General features: G+C 35.9%; 1 protein-coding gene across 1 annotated transcript in view; it reads left to right on the plus strand.

Moving 5' to 3' along the window:
• Positions 1-20,218, plus strand: part of ADCY1 (adenylate cyclase 1) — a 348,458-nt gene that overhangs the window by 208,077 nt on the left and 120,163 nt on the right. The window contains exon 5 of the mRNA XM_043979268.1: positions 15,242-15,369. Coding sequence (XP_043835203.1) covers positions 15,242-15,369 — 128 coding nt within the window. The remainder of the gene's footprint in view (positions 1-15,241; positions 15,370-20,218) is intronic.

The following is a 20,218-nucleotide window of genomic DNA, read 5'->3' on the forward strand; positions in this document are numbered from 1 at the left end:
TGAAAAAGAGGACTTTCAGGCATTTGTGATGAAAAACCTGAATTGAATAGAAAATTTGACTTTCAAATACAAGACCCTGAAGAAGCATAAAAAGGTAAACAGGAAAAAGACATCATGAGGGATATTAAAAGATTAACCTGTTTACATTCCTACATGGGAAGATAATACCTCGAAATCAAAAGAACTTTCTCAGTAAGGAATACACAGAGGATGCAGGTCTGAACTTACTATAAAGAGATGATATCTGTAAAGCATTTATTTTTTGTTTATCCTTGCTCTTTGTGGGGCAAACAGGGTGGGGTATCTAATGTCTGGGGCCAGATTTGGGCTCGGGGCCTCTTGGGTCCAGGGATGCGCTTTGTCCATTGTGCCACCTAGCTAACCCATGATAACATCTTTAAAATAGGGTTGAGGGGTAGGAGGAATGGACTGGGGGAGGAGGAAGGGGAGAGGTAGTTCACATGGAGACAAAAAAAAGCTTATGGAAAGAAGGGGAAAAGGGGCAAGGAGTGTAGGAGTGAGTGAACCTTACTATCATAAGAATTGGCTCAAAGAGAGAATAACATACATACTCAAGTGGGTATAGTAATATATTTTTGCCCTGAGGGAAAGTGGGAGGGAAAGGAGATGGGGGGGGTGGGGAGAAAAGGAGAAGGAGAGAAGGGCAGATTGGGGGAGGGAGCAGTAAAAAACAAAACACTTTCAAGGAAGGTAAAGATGTTCTGCATAACTGTACTTGTATGACATACTGAATTGCTTGATTTCATAGGGAGGATTGAGGAAGAAAGGAGGAAGAAAAATTTAGAACACACAATTAACTCAAAAACCATAATCCCATCATAGTGAGCTCAAGGAGGGAATAACATTCACACCCAATGGGAGGAATAATCCATCTAACACTACAAGAAGTAGGAGGGGAAGAGGATAAGGAGGGAAACGAAGGGAGGGCAGATTGGGGAAGGGGGCAGTCAGAAGTTTGTTTGTTTTGCAGAGCAATGAGGGTTAAGTGACTTGCCCAGGGTCGCACAGCTAGTAAGTGTCAAGTGTTTGAAGCCAGATTTGAACCCAGGTCATCCTGAATTCAGGGCCAGTACTTTATCCACTGTGCCACCTAGCTGCCCCCTGGGGGCAATAAGAAGTAAAACACTTCTGAGGAGGAATAGAGTAAAAGAAGATTAGAAAACAGAGTAAATATCATGGGAAGGGAATAGGATGGAGGGAAATAGTTATGATGATTGACTATAATGGCAAAATTTATGGTACCTACTTTGCTGGGCTATTGTGTATAAAATTCTTTGTCAAGTTTAAGGTACTATATAAAAGTTATGATGACTAGAATGCTCTCAGAAAAACCTGGAAAGACCTATATGAACTGAAGCAGAGTGAAATGTACTGTATACAAAAAAACAGCAATAGTGTAAGATGATCTGCTGGGAAGCATGTGGTTATTTTTAGCAATGCAATGATCTAATATAGCCCTGAAGGAATTATGAAAATTGCAGTGTATTGCAGATGGTATATGAAAACAGATTGAACCCCCTTTTTTTTTTTGACAATTCCTTAATCTGAAGTTTTGTTTTTTATCTGTTTTCTCTCACAACCTAGCTAATGTGGAGATGTTTTCCATGACTACTCATGTATAACTTATATTGAATTGCTTGAGTTCTTGGGGGCGGGGGTATTGAGAGGGAAAGAGGAAGAGAAGTTGGAACACAAAGTTTTAAAAAATTGATGTCAACATTTGTTTTTGCACATATTTTGGAAAATAAAATTCTAAACAGAAAAAATATATAAAAAAAAAGTAAAAGAAAGCATCTATTTGAATTCCCCCATTTTGCAGAGGAGGAAACTGAGACTCTTAGAGGTGCAGGGACCTGGCCAACATCACCCAATTACTTGCAGAGCCAGGTTTGAAAACCAGATCTTTCGACTCCAGGTTCTTCCATCTTTCGAGAAGTCATCAACTGAAGGCCAATACATTCAGAACTAGGAATGTTCCATATGTGTTATGCAATGTGGATCAGTCAATGTACAAACCAGACACTTGAACAATTTAGCAAAGTTACAAAACAACTTGAAAGATTTTCTTTATCAGTACTCGGAATTCTGGCCACCACCTGATTCTGACTAACTGTGCCTTTGCCTTCTGGGAGTTCAGCAGTTTATTTTGGTAATCTCTCAGTGAGACTCCTGCAGGTGGGCAGCCCGCCTGCCTGATGCAGTATGTTGAAAATGCTAACAGACTGTGAGCCTTTTATTATCCCCAAAGGACTGATGTGTTCAACTATTTTTAAACAGAAACTGCTTGAATCAAGTGAATTGGATTCATTGCCGCTGCTGATAGGACTTTTGTTGTTGGAAGTTTGTTGTTCAGAATTGAAAAGAGAACTGAAAGGGGGGTAAAAGAAACCTAATTTGTCTCAGTTATGAAGGAAGTTCTCATGCATATGAAGTGAATCAGAACCTCTTTGTAATATTGGTGTTAATGAAAGGACTAACATCCATGTTTTTAGAATAGATTTTGGCAATATTGACGCATTTTTTAAATTGAGAGGGTTGTACTGGGTGTTTTTTCAAAGTATGAGAGTATTAATAAATGTTTGTTTTTGGCTTCTGAGGGATTTCGCAAACACTGACATTATGTATCTGTTTCTTATCTCTTTCTGTTTTCTTCTTGCATAGGGTTTCTCCTTTAGTTGGCTATAATGTGGAATTAGAATACATTTTAAATGAGAGCACATTGTATTTATTAGAACTTTGTGTCACTTGTTCTCAATATAAGAAGCAGATGTGTGTACTCATATATCTCTCTCTCTTTAAATTAGGTTACTTTTTACTTGTGTTTCCTTCAATTATTATTTTCCCCTGAGTCTAGACCCCTTTGTGGGGGAGTGGGGTGGGACATTGTATTCTATACTTGAGGAAACTTCACTAATTCAGTGAACCTTCCTAGGTCTCAGCTTCCTAAAAAGAAGGGGTTGGGTTAGCTGGTACTAGGCTTCTTTTTCAGTTGTATATTCATGATCCTATCAACCATTATCTCATCTTTGTGGGTTCTTCCTTCAGTGGTCCAAATCTCAGCACATTCATCCCCCTTTTTTAAGCCACTGAAACTACTTACTTTCAGCTTATAAATGATCTCAATTGTTAAATTTAAAGATTTTTTTCTCAGTCTTTATCCTTCTTGACCTTTCTGCAGACTTTGAGTATGTTGACTGTGGTCTACTTGACACTCTCCTTGCTAGGTTTTTATGAGTGCTCTCTCCTACTTCTCCTACCTCTCTGACCCCTACATCCTACTCTCCTTTGCTAATTCTTCATTCAACCTGGGCCCTCTTCACTTTTCATTCTATAATATCTTACTTTGTGATCTCAACTCCTGTGGATTGAATGATCATCTCAATGCAGATGATTCTCAGTTCTAGAAATCTTTATATCCACCCTGAAACTCAACTGAGTTTTAAGCCTGCATATTACCAACTGCATTTTTGACATCTCACACTGGATGTCCTTAGAGCAATCTCAAACTCACCAAGTCCAAAGAAGAACACATTATTTTCCCTTAAACTTTCTCCTCTTCCAAATTTTCCTAGCACTGTTGAGGGTACCATAATCCTCCCAGTCATCTAAACTCCCAGCTGGCATCTTTCTCAACTCTTCACTCCCATGCATGCCTTCATATTCAATCCCTTGCCCAATTTTGTCATCTCTACTTTCCCAGCATGTTGTATGTATTCCCATCTCTCCATTTACACTTCTGCCATTGTAGTCGATTACTCTCTTAATTTCTTGCCTGGACTACTGCAATAGCCTTCTAATTGGTCTCTCTGCTTCAAGTCTCCTCCAGCTGAAATCTGTTCTCTACTCAGCTGCCAGATGATTCTTCTAAAGCACAGATCTGCTCTGGTCATTGCTACTCAATCAATTTAAGTGGATGCATGTTGCCTATAAGGTAAAATATAAAGTACTCTGTTTTGCATTTGTTTAGCTCTTCACAATCTGGCCCCTTTGTACTTTTCCAGTTTTCTTGTACTTTCCTTTTCTCTAAGCATTCAACAGTATAGATATCTGGTCTGCTTGTTGCTCCTTGCATACAGCTCTCCATCTGTACTCTGGTCTTGTGCTGACAATCTCTTGTGTCTACAATGCTCTTCCTCTTCACCTCCATCTCTTAGCTTCCTTGTTTTCCTTCCAGATACAATTTGTGTCAACATTTTGTAGGAGGAGGACTCTCCCTGCCTCCCCTGTCACATACACACCCTGGATGCTGGTGTCTCCCCTTCTGTGATAACCTCCCAACCATTCTGTATGTACCTTGTGTGAACCCATTGTTCACATGTTGTGAGTTCCTTGAGGTCTGTGACTGTTTTTGTCTTTCTTCAAATCCCTAGCTCTTAACACAGATTTCCAACTGATCTTTCTAGTTTCTCTGGATATTGTACTAACTTCTAGACACTGCATTCTAACCAAACTGGCTTCCTCCTTATTCCTCACATGTACCACTCCATTGCTAACCTCCCTGCCTTTGCAAAGGCCATCCTACATGGCTGCAATGACAACTCCTGACCTACTCATCCTCACAGATTCCCTCTTTTTCTTTAACATATGGCTTAAGCAATGTCATCTATATGAAGTCTTTCCTGATCTACCCTACCCAAATTACCTTTCTTTTAATTACTTTGTATGTATTTTCACTTATTCCTTTTATATTCATAGTGTATATATTTACATATGTATATGCTGCCTACTCCTTTCAATTTGATCTTGTGAGCTTGAATTATTTCATTCTTTGTACTTTTATCCCCAGCACCCTTCTTGATTGATTGGTTGATTAATAAATGCATGTTGAATGATAAATTTATTCATTCATTGGCCCTTCTTCATGTCTTCCCATACATCTTCAAAAAAAAGATCATCCTATATTGAGGATCTTCTTCTGGCTTCTTAATTCTATATACCTAAGTGAAGCTCATATACAGTATTGTACATCAGCTATCTCTTGCTGCATGCTGGATCCACCTCTTTTTTCTGAGCATGCCTTTCCTTAGATTTTATATTTCATGCCACTTCTCATGTACATCTTCATTGCCAATGTGTTTTAGCCTGTTTATACCTACCATATGCCCACCATACTTGAGAATATGTTGCCTATATATACCATATTCAAATTTAGAATTGGGATAAAAATTTAAAATTCTGTAAGTACATGTATATAAGAATATTGGAGCAGGTTGATATAGTGGTCTTGGGATCAAAATACTGTGGTTCAAATTAAGGTTTTGACTCTTACTATCTGTATTATCCTACGCATACCAGTTCATCTTTTCTTTCTGTTTTCCTCATCTATACAATAAAAAATGTATTCTACCTAACTTACAGAGTCCTTGTGAGGAACATACTTTGTAAATCTTACATCCCTGTGGATATGTGAGTTCTCTCTATGAATCCAAGGAGCTCTATAGGGTTATTGACAATAAATGCTCCTGATTCTAGTGATCTATGAAGTCATTACAGATAATCTGTACTGAAATAGGACTTAGACACTACCTAGATGTAAAGGAAAATAACCCCAAGGGCTATGTTGATGCTCAGAATAATTTGTCATGACTCACGTTAGCACAAGGGAACATTCATTCATGTTTTATTAGTCCCTTATTATGTCCAAAGGACTATGCTGGGTTGTGAGGGATATGTCATAATTAACAAATTGCTTCTATTACATGATACTTACAGACCAGTCAAGGAGGGGCAGGGCAGATATATCATAACTATATAAAATTGCTATGATAATGCAGAATGAAAAGTATTAAGAAGTACACAAAGGTATAATGTGCTATGTCAGGTATAAGAAGGAAATGATCATTCCCCATTATAATCATTAAGAAAAGGTTCATGGAGAGGTATGATCTTAAAGCATAAATAACATTTCAATCACCATAGATGCAGAAAGGGGGAAACTTTGCCTACTGTTAACAAAGGCATGCAGGCAGAATAGCATTGGATATATACAAGAAGAAGCAGTAACCTGGATTTATTGGAATGTAAAATATATGGTAGGCAATAGTAAATGTTAAGACTAGAAACAATGGAAAGTTTAAATTTCTGGAGGATTACAAGAGCTATCCTAAGAAGCCTGGATATTGTTCAGTAAACAATAAAATGCTATTTTAGGGTTTTAATCCAAAGAATAACAGTATTTTTGTGTATTTCCATTTCTTAATGAATCTACAATCATAGCTGTTATCTTTTACTCTTGCTATATCACCTAATTTATCAATCGTATATTGCCATTAATATTACTTTTATGTCACTTTTTAAGTTTGTCATTTTTTCAAAATATATTTCAGTCATGCTGTGTTCCATGAGTTGTAACCAGATACACTAGACAAGATGAATATTGGTGTTAAAAAGATGGGCTTTTGTTTTTAGGGAGTAACTTAGGGTCATTGAAAGTAATACATGATTTCCCAAGTGACATATTGCCTAATTTGCTTTTCTTATTCAATTCTAGTTCTAATTCATTGTTTATCTGCAATATTTTCCACAGCATTTATGAGGAACTGATTTAATGGCTTCCTGTCCAAATGAATGTCATAAACTAGACAATATGCATTCTTCTATTTGTTTTTTGTTTGCATGTTTTTTCCCCATGAGGATTTTGATTATAGTCTCTGGAATGGCCACAAATCTAAATGAGTAAACCCTGTTGTGTTCTTGGACTTCAAAGGGATATTACTTTGGCAGTACTTGAAGGATCATTAGGGTGGGGGTAGAGTAAAATCAAGAAGACTTTTAAAGTAAGATATTGCAATAGCTCAGTCAGTTTATATTGAGGGCCTATTTTAGAATGTTGCTAGTAATAGAAAAGAAGCTATGAAAAAATATACACAACATATATCAACTCTGTAGAACTTGGTAACTGATTGGAAATAAGAAGAGGAGAGAGAAGAACAAAATAATCATAAAGTTTTATCATAGATGACTGGCTGTTGACAAAAAAAATCACAAAGTAGAATCTATGTGAAAAATAATATATTCTATTTGGGGAATGTTATACATGAGATTTTCCAAAGATACTCAGGGGATATCCATTGGTTAATTGGAAGTATGGGTCTTAATTTAGGGAGATTTCAGAATTAGAGATAAGATCATGATGAACCATGAGTGAAGAATCCTCTTCCATTCATTCAAGGAACAGAAGGTAGAAATGGGATGATTTCATTGAAGTGAAGAGAACTGAGTTTCAAGAATATGACTGCTAAAGGAAAAATATCAAGAAAAAAAGAGGAAAGATCTAAGGATCTAATCTTCAGAAATGAGAAGAGGATCTGATGATAGGAAACCAAGAAACCATCAGAGTAGTAGTTGGAAAGCTAAGGGTTAAAGGGGAATTTCAACAATGTTGTACCCTTTAGAGAGGTCAAAAAGCACTTGGAGTAAGAAAACAGCATTGGATTTTGTGATGAGTGGATCACTGTTGACCTTTTGAGAATTCACCTTCCATAGGGTATTGAAATTATGATCCAAATTATAAATAGTTGAGGAATGAGTAGGTATTAAGAAAGAAATATAAAGTAGAGACTCGTTTTCTTCCCCAAGGAGTCTGGCAATAAAATGGAAGAAAGATGGGATGGTAATGTCACAGACTGTTCCTGTTAGCAGGGAGGTGGGTAAGGTCACTGAAAAATGGGAAGTGCTATCAATTTTAGGAGTGAACACTGAGCAGATATATCTTGTTTGATCAAAGACTATTGGTAGATGTTCGTTTTTTGTTTTGTTTTTCTGAGACTGAGTTTCTTTATCTCATTCTCAAAAGTTTACTAGGTACTCATGGAACCAATCCTACTATTGATCAGCAAAGTTTTGATTTGTTCTGTAGCCCTTCTGGTCCAGTATGCCTTTCAATGGCAGCCTAGTGGCCCCTTGCTCTTCGGGATTTATCATATTGGCTCTAAACTTAGTTCAGATGCCTAATCAGTTTTTGTCCAGTAGAGCTCAGAATTCCATAGCTCAAGCAAAAAGAAACAAGCAAAGGGAAACATTTAATATAAAAACCAAACAGGTAAATGAGGGAGACACTGGGTCCAGGGAGAAAAGGGAATATGTTTTTGCAGGTTAGAGAGGGGAAAGATGTTCTCAAGCAATCTATTAGCCTCAGCCTTCCCATGATTAGGAATTCCAGGCATGTATCATCATGCTTGGTCAAATGCCTGTCTTTAGATTCACCAAATACTTATTAAAAGCCTACCTAATGTACCAATCACTGTGTTTTTCAAGTTTACCTTGTCTATGCAGGGTGGACAGTCCTCAGCTGGAGCTGATAGATTCACTTTGAGCAAGGAGGTTTGAAGGAAGGCTTTATTGTTAAGTTTTTGGGAGATCTGAATATCTAGAACATGATACAATAGAATGAATGTTAGACCTAGAGTCAGGTAGACCTGGATTTGAAGCCCACCTCTGACACTTGATATGGGCAAATCTCTTAATCTCTCTGAACATTAATCTTAATTAATTAATTAAGTAAGTAATTGACTGATCTTAATTCATCTTAATCTCTTATCATTTATCAACTCTGATCTAATCAGTAAAATGTGGTGAAATATATCTCATAACTATTTCATAATATTGTGAAGAGCAAATTAAGTAATATATCTAAGGTGCTTTGGGACCTTAAAAATGTGCTGAGTAATTGTCAGTTGTAGTAATAGTAGCAGTAGTAGTAGTAACAGCAGTAGCATCAGAAGTACTAGTAGTAGTAGAAGAGGTAGTCATGGTGGTGGGAGGAGGAACAAGAGCAGGAGCAGGAGCAGGAGGAGACGTATGAAAAGGAGCCATACAGAAAAGTAGATGATTTCTGACTGATATGTAAGTAAAATATTATAAGGTCTTAAAGTCCCTTGCAAATTAAGGAAATAGTTCAAGGGAATAGGATCAAAAATACAGGTCCTTGCTAACTCATCACCAAGGAGAAAAGACACTCCTTTCTTTAAGACAGGAAGAGAGGAGATGTGAAAGGAGGAATACAATGACGACTTCTGAAATGTGAAGAGTGGAAGTTGAAGTACCTCCATGAAAGGGTCTCAATTTCAGAAAAGTGTGAATCAAAATCATCTACTATGAATCCGGGTATAGGAGGAGTAAGAAAAGCAGGATGGGTTCAAAATAGTCACTTGAGGATATGAGTTAGGGAATCTCTACAATACAATAAAAAGACTTCTGAGCACCAATGAGGATCCAGCAGAAAGTATGAAGGAAGAATATGTACTGGATGATATCACCCCCCCCCACCCTTTGGAGACTATTTCTGGCAATGGTTAGCAGCTAGGGACAAGACTAGAAAAGTCAAATGGTGGGAGTTACAATTCTATATTTGAAATTGAGTTTTGGACTGTGTTCATTTCATCTATAATTTTCTAAAGATAGTTTAGCTATATGTGCCTATTTTGTGTGTGTATGTGTATTTCAAACAGATGGCTCTAAATGTCAGTGCAAATACACAACTTCTTGGAGGGGATTCCATTGTTATATCTGTGATATGAACATTTGGTGCATAGAGGAAACCAAGAATGTTCTCATTAAGCTTGGGATCCTACTTCTCCTCACATATTTTTTCTTTTCAGACACTTTATGTTATCTTTTCAATTGTGAGAAAATTTGATTTGCATCCTTCCCTCCCACCCTTCCTATTACTTCTTCCATACCTAGCTACTTGGGTTGTTGGATCTACTCTGAAGGCTTGGTTTGAGCAGGCAAAGAAACTTGAATGACTGTTGAAAATAAAGTTGATGAACACAGTGGTTAAAGGAATCATCTTTCATGTTCAGGCTTATGAAGACTATTTATGGCAATGGTGGGTAGCTTAGACTGTATGCAAAGATTTCAGTCTCTGGCAAACATATTCAGCAAGAGAAACTGAGAATAATTTACCGAGATAATGTCCACATGCCTTTTATCAATGAAATACCTGATAAAAAGGGAATGAGGTATAAGTAAAAACAATAAACAAAATTTTTTAAAAATTGATCATGATCACATGAATATATTCTTATTGGATGAGATTAAATTGGATATTCTCTAACATACCTAATATTTAATGCTCTTTTTATCTGGAAATTTCCAAAGGCTATACACACACACACACACACACACACACACACACACACAAGGGCAATATATTATATATGCTAAAGAGAATGTTCTTGAGGGTTGAAATTGTGCCTCTCTACCAAGAAGTATCCAAATAAAAGCAATAACTCACATTTCTATAGTTTATTAAGGCACATTCCTTATAATGACAATGGGAGAGTTATTCATTATTATTATTAATTTTCATTTTCATTTTACAAGAGAGGAAACAGAGGCTTTAACAGGTTATTTGACATGCCCAAGATCACACAGACAAGACTCTAAGACCCTAACTAACAAAAATTCATTTTATACTGCATAATTTGTTTAGACCTTCTTCATTGACAAAATACTCCAGATATAGAAACTTTCTCCTCTCTATTTGTGTCTCTATATCTGAAATAACCCAATCCTTTCAATAAGGGAAAATGCTACCCATAAACAACCGCTAAGCCATATATTGTGTTAGATATCGTTAACATTACAAGAATATACTGATTACAGCAAATTATATCCATATGAGTCTAATGGCATTGCATCTAAATTTTTTTTTTTTTTTTTAGTGAGGCAATTGGGGTTAAGTGACTTGCCCAGGGTCACACAGCTAGTACGTGTGTGTTAAGTGTCTGAGGCTGGATTTGAACTCAGGTACTACTGACTCCAGGGACGGTGCTCTATCCACTGCGCCACCTAGCTGCCCCTGCATCTAAATTTTAAAGGAAATATTAACTGAATTGCTAAAGGATATAGATTAAAAAAACATTTATAGTTGCATACTACAATACCTCACTTTCAGAATATAATTATTCAGATAGGAAAATAAATGACAAAATGTAACATTCAACAAAATACTGAAAAAATAGGCAAATAGTATTGAATGTACATGGTAGAGAATTTACTTTGTTTTCAAATGTACATGAAGAATACTTAACTTTGATTGTTTATGATTTCATGCGGCATTTTATATAGATAACACGTAAGTTATAGAGAATACAAATAAAGGAAGATTAAAAATTTAAATACTACTTTTGTAGAACATAATGAAATTACAATGATATTAGAAAGATGAATATTATTAAATGATGAAGACTAGTTTTAGAATGATTGGGCCAAATAGCAAATTATAGAAATAACAAGCTATGTTAAAGGTAATGACAATAATAATGCAAACTATAAACATCTCTGCAGTATAGCTAAACGGGTTCTTAGAGACAAATTTATTTGCTTGACTACATTAATAAAGGAGAAAAGAAACAATGAGTTTTGGGGCGGCTAGATGGCGCAGTGGATAGAGCACTGGCCCTGAAGTCAGGAGTACCTGAGTTCAAATCCGGCCTCAGACACTTGACACTTACTAGCTGTGTGACCCTGGGCAAGTCACTTAACCCCAACTGCCTCATTAAAAAAAAAAAAAAGAAACAATGAGTTTTCATTGCAGATTATATATTAGAAAGTTGGCATATTATTTCAATCACAATAAGCAGAAAAGAAGACTTGATTACTATAATCAAATGGCAAATAAACAGAATTGAAAGGGGAGAGGGTAATACTAAACCAACATTGTTACATTAGTGAACAAAACATAAAGCTGTTTTATTTTTTTAAGTGCCACCACAGTTTGCATACTGTTGGCTAATCTAACTGAAACATATTTAAAGGAAAAGCAAATCAACAAAAATTAAAAACTAGGGAAGAAACCACAACAAATAGTTAAGATTTTTTTAATAGAGAATATGACAAGCATATTTCATCAAAACAAATTATTAAAGAAATGGATGACTATCAATAAAAATATGAAATACGCACATTGGTAAAATAATAAATAACTCCAGTAATTTAATATCATAAAAATGGAATATAAAATTTATGAAATATAATCATAAAGATAGAGTAATTCATTTGTAAATTCTATCAAACACCCTTATGCTATATAAAGGCTTTTTTTCAAATATTGAGACGGACAATATTCTACAGTGTTCTCTATGAGCCAAATATTGTTCTCATTCCCCAAACTAGGAAAAGATATGAAGAAAAAGGGAATTATAGACTAATATTATGAATGAATACCAAAGGGGAAAAAGTAGAATACTGTCCAGTAGGATATAGTAATACATTTTGATTAAATGGAATTTATAGCAGAAATGGAAGAATGGTTTGCTATTAGAAAATAATTAATATAATACATTATTAATAAAATAACAAAAATATGACTATAAATAAATGTAGGAAAAAAGCTTTGATTAAACACAACACTCATGTTAAAAATGCTAATGAGTAGGAATATAAAAATTACTAACAAAGAATAGTAATAAATTTTTCCTTTTCACAATAAACCATGCTCCTTAACAATATGTGTGTATGTGCCACACAATCATACACATACACAGATACATTTTCCCCCTCAGTGTTATGTATGGGTTTGAAGTTGAGTTCTGTATATGATCATAAATACCAGGATTACTATGTCTGAATCTCCTGGTGGTCAAGGGGCTTGAAAGAGAGCTCTGTTCGATTCTCTTGGTATATGTGTATGTATGTGTGTTTGTGTGTGTATTTGTGTGCATGTGTTTGTGTGTGTGTTTGTGTGCGTGTGTGTGTGTATGTGTGTACAGATATGCCTGGAATTGGACAAATTCCAGTGATATAAAGTAGACTCTTTTTTTAATTTATAAGATAAATACTGACAAAGAGAGTTAAGTGACAGAGTATAGAATGCTGGTCCTTAGGGAGATACGAGGTCAAATATAGCCTCATTAGCTCTGTGACCCTGGGCAAATAACCTAACCTCTTTCTGCCTCAGTTTACTCATCTATAAAGAAACCACTGGACAAACCAAAAAAAGGAAAATGATCTCCCAGTATCTGTCTAAATGCTTCCTACTTCCTTCCTTGCTTCCTTTCTTCCTTCCTTCTTCCCTTGCTCTTTTCTTTCCCCACTTCCTTGATTTTCTTTTTAAAATATATTTTTCACTCAATTACATGTTAAAATAATTTTTAATGTTTTTTAAAGTTCTGAGTTTCAAATTCTATCCCTTCCCTGGCCACTCCCTGAAATGGTATCCTTGCTTTCTTTTCAAGAAAAAAATGGGGACAGCTAGGTGGTGTAGTGGATAGAGCACCAGCCCTGGATTCAGGAGGACCTGAGTTCAAGTCTGGCCTCAGACATTTGACACTAGCTGTGAGACCCTGGGCAAGTCACTTTATCCCAATTGCCTCACCAAAAAAGCAAAAACAAAACAGAAAACAAACAAAAAATGTTGAAAGAAAAAAATGGACATTTGTTTTCTCCTGAAGGATTATACTCAGTTTTTTGGGGTCAGTTATTCTTGGTTGTAATCCCAGCTCATTTGCCTTCTGGAATATCATATTTCAAGCCTTCTACTCCTTTAATGTGGAAATTGTTAATCTTGTGTGATTCTGACTATGGCCCCATAATATTTGAATTCTTTTTTGCCTACTTGCAGTATTTTCTCCTTGAATTTAGCTATTATATTCCTGGGAGTTTTCATTTAGGGATCTCTTTTAGGAGGTGATTGCTGGATTCCTTAAATTTCTATTTTACACCATAGTTCTGGAATATCAGTGCAGTTTTCCTTTATAATTTCTTGAAATAGGCTCTTTCTTTGATCATGGCTTTCAGTCACTCCAATAATTCTTAAATTATTTTTCCTTGATCTACTTTCCAGATTGGTTGTTTTTCAAATGAGATATTTCACATTTAGTTCTATTTTTTTTTTCATTTCTTGGACTGTTTTATTGTTTTTTAATATCTTACTGAGGGAAGCTAGGTAACACATTGAATACAATGCTTGTCCTAGAGTCAGGAGACCTGAGTTAAAATCCAGTCTAACTTACTATCTGTGTGATCCTTGGCAACTTTACACTGTTTACCTTATTGTAAATTGAGCTGGAGAAAGAAATGGCAATCCACTCCAGTTTCTTTGCAAGAAAACCCCAAAAGGGGCAATGAAGTGTTAGCCATGACTGAAAAGAACTAAATAACAAGACCATAATGTCTCACTGAGTCATTAGCCTCTACTTGCCAAATTCAAATTTTTAAGGAATTATTTTCTTAATGAACTTTTGTTCCTCTTTTTCTATTTGGCCAATTCTTCTTTTTGAATAATTTGTGTGTCTCTTTTGTCATTTGGCTAAGTGGTTTTTTTAAAGTGTTATTTGCGTCACTATTTTTGTGTACTTAACTTTTACTGAGCTGTTAATTTTCTTTTTATAATTTTCTGTGTCACTATCATTTCTTTTTCCATTTTTTCCTCTACCACTTATCTCTTTCTTTAATTCTTCTTGTTGGGCTTGTGTCAACTTTGCATTTTTTTTCCTTTGAGTCTTTGCTTGTAGCTGTTTTCACATTTTCTTCTGATTTAGTATCTCTATCTTCCTTACCACCAAAATATTTTTTTTTTTTGGCCAGACTCTTGGTTCCAGAGAAGATGCTGGCTTACACTAGTAAAGAGAATTTCCTTACTGGAGAATTGTCTATATCAACAAAATCACAGCATCTGTCCCTCTACCCTCAGTTGTTAATAATATAACCTGTAAAACCTTAACTGAATTACTTCCTTATTTCTAAAAAAAGGAGTTTGAACTATGAAATGGTATGGTAAGATGGACAGAGTACTAGCTCTGAAATCAGAGAACCTGGGTTCAAATCATGCCTCTGATATTTGTTTCCTTTATGACCTTGGGCAAATCATTTAACCTCAATGAACCTCACTTGTAAAATGAAGAGGCTTTTCTAGATGGCCTCTGATGTCCTTTACAACTTTTGATCCATGATCCTATGTTGACTTATTGATCCCAGTAGCCCCTCCAATTCTAAATTCTGTTATTCTATATCTATACTTAAGCACAGGCTGTAGAATATGCTATTGATTTTAATATTGCTTCTTAAACATGGGATCTATTAATGCCAATATTACTTTAATTAACTTAGAGGCTTCAGTGAAACTAAAGAAAAAAGGGATTAATGTTGTAACTAGAAGAGGTTTTATTCAATTTTCCTAGCAATTTTACCCAGTTTGGGGTAAAGAATTTGTTATGACACATTGTCACTTCTGTCACAATCTTAAGATATATGTTTTTGTTCTTTATTACAAAAGGAAAACCACTGCAGACGAATTAAAATCCTGGGGGACTGCTACTATTGCGTGTCAGGACTGACCCAGCCCAAAACCGACCATGCCCATTGCTGTGTCGAAATGGGGCTGGACATGATTGACACCATCACGTGAGTATCTCAGAAAGGGAGCCCTAAGGGCTTCACAGGAGAAATAGCCTAAGTGCTTAGACGATGACATCATTTTGGACAATATTTTTGTCTAATAAGAGATGTCTTCTCATAGCAGATGATCTCATTTAATATTTTTAATGGATTTTTCTCTTTCAAATCTCATTATCTATCACCACCCTCCCACTTCACTTCCCCACCCCCATGGGCTCCTGGAACAATTTCTGCATTCTAGCTAGCTTCTGATCATCATGTGAAAGAGCTGTGGGAGTTTGTACCCTTGGTGTCATTGTTTCCATGGTACAGTGACTTACTAGTTCTTGGTTACCATGATAAGAATTTCCATTTTCATCAGAAAATGACCTTCCAAATTTAGCCTGAGAAGATATTTTGCTGAAGTGCATTGGACAAACTCATTGGGTATTTTAGGTCTGAGCTGGATTCCTCTGTAAGGGAGAAAACACATTCTAGAGAAGCAAGTATTCTATAATCACTTTTTTTTTTTTTTTTTTTTTTTGCCAAAGCTGTCACTTGCAGGAAGCTTGGGAATGGAGTTTTCATTCTGTATTTGTGGCCAAAGAGAAGACTTTGTTGGGAGATTTTAGATGTAGAACCACCTATGAAATTGACTGAGAGAAGTATGATATACTCCTGGGACCAGTTTGTCCAAGTCCTTTGGATTTGGCACAATATGCATCCTATTTAAAGCTCCTGTTCAAAATCTAGAAGCCTACTCTCATTGGTAGTGGTTCTGAGAAGTCCCAGGTGATTCCATGCTCAAATCCATTGGTTTTGATCAGAACTTAAGGAAGCCCAATATGACATTTAACAAATGTTCATTTTAATCCATTTAATTCTCCCTGAAATTTTGAGAATTTGGGAAATGCTGTCAATTAGCATTATGGCATGGTCTTTTAAAAAATTTTATTTTTCAGCTAAAGAAGTTATTTTTTCCTCCCTCCATCTCCCAATTCAAAAGGAGAAAAATAATACCTTTGTAAAAAACAAATTCCTTGATTTGTCCATGTCCTAAAATGTATTTCTCATTTTCCATTTTGAAATAGACTGTGTTCTTAAATTTGACATATTGAAGAAGAATTCAATACAAGCAAGTGCCATTTAAACAAATCACTCTGTATGTGCATAACCATATACACAGATACATTTATAGATCACCATATGCATTCACAAGATATATATGAATATGTATAGATTAACAACTTGTCTATCACATTTAAGTTTTAAAGGACTTCCTGTGGCTTTAAATAATTACTCAATGTTAACACACACAAAAGAATCCATGGGTTCAGATCCTCCCACATCCCTGCCTCCCTACTCTCTTTTTCTTCCCCACACAGAAGGGTGTATTGAAATCTATATACATAAAAACATATTAAGCTGATTCATAAAAAGCATGTTCATGCTTCACACATCTCCAGCACACTACAGAAAAGGAAGAAAATGCAAACTACTGCCTTCCCATATGTCAGTATTTGACCAACATTTTCAGCCTTCCATTGTAAGCTAATGGCTTATTGACAACGCTTTCATAAGAATATCTTGTCTTTCTGAGACATGACAGTCAATTCAGATGCTTTCAAGTATTATGCAGATTTTTCTGAAAGGTAAGATGAATTTCCCATCATTTCTTTGAAAAAGAAATTGAATGAAGCAAATGTTAAAGTGGAGAGAGAAATTGTGGTAAATGCTTGTGAATCACGGGCCTGTGTTGACTACACATTTGAGTGTTTGAATCAAGTACACGTTTAATATTTATCCAGAAGGAAATGATCTTCTGTCAGAGGATTCAGATGCTCATTTCTTGGGAATATGTTCATAGAAATATTTAGCATTTTTCTTTCTCTAACCTTAAAACATAGGGATATTCTCATACAAACCTAGTTTCATTGCAGACTGACTCATGGGAAAATAGCACTAAGCATGCCATATGTAAAAGGAAGATAAGTAGAGTAGAAAAAGAAATCGTCCAGGATGAATAGATACAAGGGCACTAAGAGAATTTAACTACTGTGGGACTCCTATGAACAATGTACCAAACAAGAAATGTGAGCAGGACAGAGTGAATAACAGTAAAACTTTAACCTTTCTCTCTCTTTGGACACTGATTCTTACTTATGCTACTTCAGATCCTATCAGCTTTAGGGGCAGCCATTTCATTCCACTGACTCATATTGTGCTGGCCACCTACTAAGTGCTAATTACTATACCATGATTGAGAGTTGGTGGTTTTTGTTGTTGTTTTTTTTTTTTAAACACATGAAGAATTTTCTCACTGTAATGGTTCCATCATAGGACTAGTTCATATTTTAACAAGAGCAACCTTTGTTAAATTATCTGTCCAAGGGCAGCTAGGTGGCACAGTGGATAGAGCACCGGCCCTGGAGTCAGGAGTACCTGAGTTCAAATCCGGCCTCAGACACTTAACACTTACTAGCTGTGTGACCCTAGGCAAGTCATTTAACCCCAATTGCCTCACTAAAAAAAAAAAAAAATTATCTGTCCAACAAGTGCATAATGAAATGTCTTAAATCCTGCTTAGTTAGGATGCATGTGGGTTTTTTTTTCCATACATCAAGCATGAATATGGTTAACTTCATCAGAAGGGCTATAAGAAAGATACAACAAAGTGTATGTCTTTTGCAGTGTCGGCTTAGCTTTTTAAAAAATGTTACTTTACCAAAAGAATAATTTAAATTGTTTTCATACCAGGTTACATTTCTTTTCTTTTCTTTTCTTTTCTTTTCTTTTCTTTTTTTTTTTTTTGGTGAGGCAATTGGGGTTAAGTGACTTGCCCAGGGTCACACAGCTAGTAAGTGTCAAGTGTCTGAGGCTGGATTTGAACTCAGGTCCTCCTGAATCTAGGGCCGGTGCTTTATCCACTGTGCCACCTAGCTTCCCCACAGGTTACATTTCTATAACAATTTAAGGTTTGCAAAGCACTTTCCTAACAAAACAATGAGATAAGTATTGAAAGTATCATTATCCAGATTTTATACGTGGAGAAATGAGGATGAACTATGGAGTGATTTTCCCATTCTCGTGTAGTGTATGTATCAAGACTACTAAGCTTAAGGGACAGGAAGGGAGGGACACTTAGTTTTTTCAGCTAATGCAAAAAAAAAAAGTTAAACCTGATGGGGTTTCTCTTGAAGTACCAGTTATTGTGACATACATTTCATCTTCATCTTAACGTTTTGTAATCTGTGCTTACAGGGGAAACAAAGCACAGAGAGTAAGGAAATACAACCATATAATTGAGTCTGGGTGGGTTGCTGCCTCAGTTCTATGGAATGCATTGGGATTATTGCAAGCTAGTCAAAGCTGTAGTGACTCATAACTATAGTGAAGGCAGCTACATCTCAGCCAGCCTGAGGACCCATGTAGGAATTCTTTTAATAATAATAATGATAGTAAAATAGCTAACATTTATAGAGCATTTACCATATGCCAGGCATTGTGCTAAGGACTTTACAATTTTTTTCTCATTTGATTCTCACAACAACCTTGCTAGGTAGGTGCTAATATTATTGCTATTTTTTTTTTTAGTGAGGCAATTGGGGTTAAGTGACTTGCCCAGGGTCACACAGCTAGTGAGTGTTAAGTGTGTAAGGCTGGATTTGAACTCAGGTACTCCTGACTCCAGGGCCGGTGCTCTATCCACTGCACTATCTAGCTGCCCCCAATTGTTTTTTTTTTAATGAATATAAGCCATTCATTAAGATGACAAGGGGAGTGGTTTCCCTCAGATTCATAGAATTGAAGGAATGAAGAAGAAAATTTTATCAGTAAAGAACAAAAAGAGATGGAGAATTCATAATTCTTATAATTATAAGATTTCATCATTTTCTTATGGTTTTGAGCCCTCGAGATAATGCAAATCAGCAACATTCAGATGTCTTTCCTCAAAAGCAGAATACAAAATTTATTTATCTAACTGGGTCAATTTTCCATTCCATTAGGCCGACACAGATGATTAGGACCACACATTTAGAGCTAGAAAGGACTCTAACAGGCATTTTGCTGATACCCGCTCATTTTATAAATTAAGAAATTGAAGCCCATAGGAACTAAGTTACTAAAGTCATCCAAGTGGGGAGAGCTGTATTTGAATTCAGATTCTCTTCTTCCAAATTTAGCATTCTTTCCCACTATAACACTTACCTTTACATAGCAGTATCTTCAATGAATCAATTTCCTACTTCACATTTTATACTGAAGTTCTGTGTAGGGAAAGTTTATAGAATCATTAATAATATTTTTAATGGCTTGTCATTCCTCCCCAGGGGGCAGCTAATCACTGAGCTGAAAAAGAAAATGTTTAGTTTGTTAGATTCTACATAGTCAAAGTTATTCCTACCTGTACTCTCTGTAAGTTACTAAAATATACAAAAGCAGTACAATCATTTCATGAGAGAGCATAGAATTTTATGGGAAAAAAAGCTAAAATCAACATAGAGAGACATAGTAATGGAGTAAAATACAAATCAGAAAAGTATGTTTGATGGCACCTAGTTAGGGGAAGGGAGTGAAAGTGGGAAAGAGGAACCTTCACAGAGCTTCCCCATAGTCTTTATTGAGGAATGGGCTTCTTCCAATAAAACACAGTCTAAGTTCTCATCATAAAGTGGAAGTTGAAACAAACTGCTGCCAGCTTTTACCTTTAGACCACAATCCCTATCGCTTTAGCCATCCCATGACTCCTGCCACAACTCTCTCTCCTTTTGCTACATTCTTTTTCTCCTTTCTCTCCAGACCAGGTCAAGCTTGCCGTCAGTTCACATAATCCAAACCAGGAAAGTCCAAGTCTCAGAGGAGACCTGGGGGAATG

Source organism: Dromiciops gliroides, chromosome 1 (assembly GCF_019393635.1).
Source record: "Dromiciops gliroides isolate mDroGli1 chromosome 1, mDroGli1.pri, whole genome shotgun sequence".
Classification (NCBI taxonomy): Eukaryota; Metazoa; Chordata; class Mammalia; order Microbiotheria; family Microbiotheriidae; genus Dromiciops; species Dromiciops gliroides.